The sequence below is a fragment of the Penaeus vannamei genome, chromosome 3 (genome assembly GCF_042767895.1).
Source record: "Penaeus vannamei isolate JL-2024 chromosome 3, ASM4276789v1, whole genome shotgun sequence".
In the NCBI taxonomy this organism is placed as follows: domain Eukaryota; kingdom Metazoa; phylum Arthropoda; class Malacostraca; order Decapoda; family Penaeidae; genus Penaeus; species Penaeus vannamei.
The window spans coordinates 50,564,402-50,570,951 of record NC_091551.1 but is presented as its reverse complement, the minus strand read 5'-3'; the positions used below and the strand labels follow the sequence as shown (position 1 = coordinate 50,570,951).

Below are 6,550 nucleotides of genomic sequence, written 5' to 3'. Positions count from 1 at the left end.
TTCCCTTACAAGTTGTTATTATCCGGAGAACCGCTATAAAGGGATGCCATTTGTGAATGAGAGTTTGTAAGCAGTACCATGGAGAAAGTTTTTGCCTAATTGCCTTCGTTATATGGAAAACCGAGCATGAGTGTTTCATGTCTGTATAGTCTTGATAATGAGAAAAAGGTACACATACGATAATGGATAAATTACACGCGAAAACAATAAATATCTTTATTTAATAAATACTATAAATAAATATAAATCTCTAACAAAAATATTTGTCCTTTGAGTGATATTTCCAATTACTTTTATGTACATAGGATTTTATTTTTTATTTGGCAGTGACATAGAAAACTCTCAGGCTTGATTGTTAAATACACATTGTTTATACTCTTTTAAGTGACAATACGTATGACTATTACATTTTTATAAGCTCATTTTAAATTTATATAAAGGAGGTATGGAAGGAAGGTACTTTTATTAAACGAATTTAAGCAGATGTAACAGCATTCCTGATTCGTATTTTTTTTATTTGCCGAGATAATTGGTTATGGTTATCAAACAATTTTTTTTTTAAATATAGACAATTTCACGTTTCTGCATCCATTCGATGCCATAAAACAAGTCTGATTGAAAATATGAAGAACGTCACAATAATTCAATTATTTAAAAAACTTTTTTTAGGAACTACAAAAATAAACGTCATTTACACCACACATTCCAGTATCACACACGAACATATCCAACTTTCTGTATAAAATATTTAAAATATCGACTTTTTCCGAAAAAATAGCACTATAAGATTAAAAAAACACTCAGGACGTTTTAAGCTCGCTATTTGATTCCTCCGTAGCATAAAACATCTCGAGCTCACGCACAAGCCCTTGGTCATAAGAACTTGAAGATGGGTATTTAACCATCTCTTCCTTGATGGTACCGTCGATTCCAGCTTCTAGAGGCTTGAGGTCCACGTAGATGCCGTCCTTGGGCTGGAGGGTGAGGACTTTGGGGTCGAGGGGCACTGGGTAGATGGAGGAGGGGCTCTCTCTCACCTCCATCGACGTCAGAAGGTGGAGGAGGCCGACCTTAATCCCCAACAAGGCGAATCTTAATCCTGTGGGTAGTTGAGCATTGGCTTTAGGATGCAAGTATATTTAGGGAAGTTATTTTTCTTTCTTGTATTCTCATTCTATATTTTATCAATGATTGTTGTTTCTCTCCCTCTCTTTCTTTCTTTCTTTCTCTCTCTCTCTCTCTCTCTCTCTCTCTCTCTCTGTCACACACACACACACACACACACGCACACGCACACGTACACGTACACGCACACGCACACGCACACACACGCACACGCCACACACACGCACACGCACACGCACACACACACACACTTTCACTCTCTCTCTCCCTCTCCCCCCCTCCCCTCTCACACTCTTTCCCCCTCCCTCTCCCTCCCTCCCCCCTCCTTCTCCCTCCCTATCCCTCAATATCCACATGTCCTTCCCACCACCGACATTCCACTTCCAAACTCACGAGAAGACCCACCTATGCAGCTCCTCGGCCCCTGACCAAAAGGCAGATACGAGTAAGGGACGATGGTCTCCTTCTCTCGACCCACGAACCGCTCTGGTCTGAAGGTCAAGGGGTCAGGCCAGTAGCGGGGGTCACGGTGGATGTTCCAAACGGGAATGATCACTGGTTGACCTCGCTCCAAGGTCACCGAAGTTCCGCCGATCCTGGAGGGAAAGGAAAGTAACGGAGGTGAGTTTGTGTGTTAGGAAAACGTTGATCGAAATAAGGTGTGTCAGAAAAAAAGTATTTCCGATTAATTTATATAAGATAATCGTAGTGCTTTAAGCTGTGGTATTTTGGTGACCAGTATTCGAGAGTCTGTTCCGTTTCCAGAGCACAGTGACCTAGTAATTACTACGTTTCCTAATTACTACGGTCTACTGAACGTTTTCTCACGTTATATCGCATTCTAATACTTCTAATATCCGACTTTTTCTACCATTATGTTAATAGTTATTTTCAAAGAACCTTTTCTTATACTCTGATAAATCTTATAACGCTCGTTTTTCCAAATACCCCTTTCATTGCCTGTTTTCTTCCCCCCCCTTTATGATATACCTTTTCATATTTAGTACATCTTTCAGTGTCTGTTCCCCTACCGTCCTTTCGAATACTCTTTGCCCCCATACCCCGTTTAATACCCATTTCCCTATACTCCATTTATTACCCATTTCCCCTGTACCCCATCAATTACACATTTCCCCAATACCCCATTTATTACCCATTTCCCTATACCCCATCTATTACCCATTTCCCCTATACCCCATCTATTACCCATTTCCCCTTTACCCCCATCTATTACCCATTTCCCCTTTCCCCCCCTCTATTACCCATTTCCTCTATACCCCCATCTATTAACCCTTTCCCCTATACCCCCATCTATTACCCATTTCCTCTATATCCCCATCTATTACCCATTTCCCCTATACCCCATCTATTACCCATTTCCCCTATACCCCCATCTATTACCCATTTCCCCTATACCCCCATCTATTACCCATTTCCCCTATACGCCATCTATTACCCATTTCCCCTATACACCATCTATTACCCATTTCTCTATACCCAAATACCCATTTCCCCTACACCCCATTTATTACCCATTTCCCCTACACCCCATTTATTACCCATTTCCCTATACCCCATTTATTACCCATTTCCCCTTTACCCCATCTATTACGCATTTCCCTCTACTCCATCTATTACCCATTTCCCCTATACCCCTTTTTCCTACCGTCCTTTTCGAATACTCCTTCCCCCCCCTAATATATACCTAATACCCCTTTTTCCTACCGTCCTTTTCGAATACTCCCCCCTCCCCCCACCCCAATACTCTCAACACTCGATACTCACGTGTAGTTCTTCGTGCAGATCCTCTCGATGACGGGGGCAGCCGGGTACAAGCGCAGGGTCTCACTCACAACGGCGTCGAGATAAGGTAATTCCATGATCTGGTCGTGTGTCAGCTCTCCTCCACACCTGTCGGGGTGCGGGCAAAGGTCAGCAGCGAAAGGGGGATGTGAAAGAGGCGAGAATGATGAGGAGGTGGGGGTGGGGGGTGATGGGTAGTTTACAAAGGGGGGAATTGCAGTTAAGGTTGATAGGAAGAGGAGGAAGGGAGGATTAGAGCATCCAGAAAATAATAAGAACAACAATAATGATACAATATCAATAATAATAACAACAACAACAACAACAACAACAACAATAATAATAATAATAATAACATAATGATAATAATAATAATAATAATAATAATAATAATAATAATAATAATAATAATAATAATAATAATAAAAATTAATAATAATAATAATAATAATAATAATAATAATAATAATAATAATAATAACTAATAATAATAGTGATGATGATGATGATGATGATAATAATAATAATAATAATAATAATAATAATAATAATAATAATAATAATAACAATAACAACAACAATTACAACACCAACAACAACCATCTCCCAAATACCACCATCAACCCCCCAGCCAAGAACCCCACAACCTTCCTCACCCCAACTTAGCGAAGGCGATTTCCCTCCTCAGCGTCGCCTGCTTGTCCGGGTGATGTGCTAGGAGGAAGAGTGCCAATGACAGCGTGTTGGCAGTGTTGTCATAGCCAGCGAGTAGGAATAGGATCGCTTGGGCCGCCATGGTGTTGTCGGATAAGCCTGTTGGTAGAGAGAGAGAGAGAGAGTGAGGGATAGGTGAGTGTTGGTAGTTTGAGAAGTGACTGAAGTGGAATTCGTGGTGTGGTAATGGTAGAGAAAGAGAGAGAGATAGGGATAGGTGAGTGTTGGCAGTGCGGGGAATGAATGAAATGGTGGAATTCGTGGTGTGGTGATAATATCGTCCAAGTAATTGTAATTTAGATAAATTGTGTGTATATTTCCTTTCTTTTGTGTAGGGTTGGTTAGATCATTGTTGTTTGTTTTGGTAGTTTGAGGTTTTTTTCTTTGTTTTTGTTACAATTATTATTTCTGGTATCATTGTCACCTTTACTACTTTCATTTATCGGTATCGTTATTACTACCACTATCATTATCGTTATTCTTATCGTTATCATTGTCATTTTCTTGATCATGGTCATTGTCGCTATGATAATAATGATGATGAAGATGATGATGGCGGTGGTGGTCGTAATGGTGATGATAATGATGATGATGGTGGTGATGGTGATGATAATGATGATGGTGGTGATGGTGATAGTGATGGTAATTATTATCATACTGATATGAAAAACAACAACAATAACAATAATAATAAAAACTATAATAATGATAGACAATAATGCTAATAAAACCACTATTACTACTATTGGCACTAATAATGATGATGATAACAGCAATAATAGCAGCAATGATAATTAAAGTAATATCAAATATCATAGGAGTAATAATAATAATGAATATCACTGTGATCAAATATCACCACCACGACAATTAGTCTCAATAATAGTGTCATTACAAGATAAGGTTTGATAAGGGAAGCGCAGTCACAGTTGGCTCGGCAACGGACGATATACAAAAGATAAAAATACAAAAAAAAAAAAAAAAAAAAAAAAAACAACTTAGAACTCTGGACCAGTTAATTGATCTGTAGCACTTCCCTTATCTGTGTGTTGGAGAAAACAGCGATTATATGCACGTGGGGTTAGGCTGGGTGTCCGAGGGTCAAGTTAAAGATTATTATTAATGTTATTTTTTGAATTTTGAATCGTAGTAACGGGTCTGTGGCCTCGGACTCCGCTCTGAGCGTTTATAAATTCTGTTGTGGAAGTTTTGTCGTTTTTTTTCAAATTTCTATGAATTACTGAAGACTATCGCAAAAAAAAAAAAAAAAAACGAATCATAATTAAATGAACAGATAAAAATAAATAGAGGAATAGCCCTTCCTCCTTAAAAAAAAAACGTAAATAAATACACAATTAAAAATTAAAAAAAGAGGGATATTTCTTTATAAAAGACCGGATCCATACCTTCTTTTCCATTGGCTTTGGTTTCCATCATGAGATCGAGGAAGTCTCCCCTGCGTATGCCGCTTTCCTCACGCATGCGCAGAGTGTGGCTCACCACGTGCCTGAAGAAGTGGAATTCGGGGCTGGTGAAGTCGATGCCGAGCTTGTGCACGACCTGGGCGAGTTTGGGCGCCACGAGGAGGGTCACGATCTGGATGGAGGAAGGGAAGAATATATATATATATTTTTTTTTCTGGTAGAGGATTATTGGGGAGGAGGGTCACGATCTGGATGGAGGAAGGGAAGAATGTATAAACTGTTTTTTTTTTTTTATCTGGTAGAGGATTATTGAGTGTTGTTGGTTCTGTTGTTTTTTTAATATGGCATCAACCTAAAGGCGCAATTTTACTTGAATACATAATTCAATTGATGTGAACTTGGGGCAATACTACGATGCTAACACAAATTGAAATAATATCACATAGAAATGAATTAATACAAGCAGACTGAACACCTGCTGGCATTGTTGATAACAGGAGCATCCGATATCTAACCTTAAGAGCCCTGATAGGCGACAGCTGGAAGATCTTGGCGGCCATTTTGGGAAAGGTGGCCGCTTCCGAGCTCAGGGCGTCGCACTCGATCCCGAAGGCGCACGAGGCGATGCTGTCCATGGTGTAGCGGCCGCAGAGAGCCCGCGCCTGGAGGAGGAGGAGGAGGTGGTTAGAGGTGTTTTGTCTAACGGAAAGGCGTGTGTGTATGGGTAGATACGTATAGCACATACATGCACATATATTCATATCTAGTGAGTGTATGTGTGTGTGTGTGCGTGCGTGTGTGTGTGTGTGTGTGTGTGTGTGTGTGTGTGTGTGTGTGTGTGTGTGTGTGTGTGTGTGTGTGTGTGTGTGTGTGTGTGTGTGTGTGAGTGTGTGTGAGTGTGAGTGTGAGTGTGAGTGTGAGTGTGAGTGTGAGTGTGAGTGTGAGTGTGCGTGTGTGTGTGTGAATATGTACGTGTGTGTGTGTGCATGCGCGCGCGGATGTTTCTAGATGTGGATATACATTTATGCATGCTAACGCTAATTTAAAACTACGCGAGAAAGTATCAGCGTGTACACATCCCAAAGAGCACAGCATCTCTTTCTCCCTCACTTGACAAGCGCCCAGCCTTAACAACCAACCTAAAAGCACCTACCTCCACGGATCCCCTCGTGGCCTCCTCCGCCGCCAGCCGCGTGAGGTGCGCCGCCCTCTGCCTTATAAGCGGGAGGAGGCGACGGGTCTTGGTGGCGGTGAAGGCCGGGGACACGACGCTCCTGATGAGGCGCCAGTGAGCTCCCGTGGCGTTGGTGAGCATGTCGTTGGCGATCGGGTTCACCTGAAGGGACGGAAGGAATATAATTATGAGAATGATTGTGTGAATGAAGGAGCATTTAATTATGAGAACGAATGTGTCAATAAAGAAGGAGCATTTAATTATGAGAACGAATGTGTGAATTGAATAAGGAACTGAATAAATTGTGAAG

General features: G+C 41.0%; 1 protein-coding gene across 2 annotated transcripts in view; it reads right to left on the bottom strand.

Moving 5' to 3' along the window:
- Positions 1-203: 203 nt before the first annotated feature.
- The window catches only part of LOC113826224 (probable cytochrome P450 6a13), a 14,959-nt gene continuing 8,612 nt past the window's right edge, over positions 204-6,550 (bottom strand). For both annotated transcript variants that reach the window (XM_070114257.1, XM_070114266.1), the window contains exons 4-10: positions 6,220-6,402; positions 5,582-5,728; positions 5,049-5,238; positions 3,585-3,741; positions 2,911-3,036; positions 1,531-1,721; positions 204-1,099 (exon numbers count right to left, since the gene is read on the bottom strand). In XM_070114257.1, the coding sequence (XP_069970358.1) occupies positions 801-1,099; positions 1,531-1,721; positions 2,911-3,036; positions 3,585-3,741; positions 5,049-5,238; positions 5,582-5,728; positions 6,220-6,402 (1,293 nt within the window). In that variant the 3' untranslated portion in view covers positions 204-800. The remainder of the gene's footprint in view (positions 1,100-1,530; positions 1,722-2,910; positions 3,037-3,584; positions 3,742-5,048; positions 5,239-5,581; positions 5,729-6,219; positions 6,403-6,550) is intronic.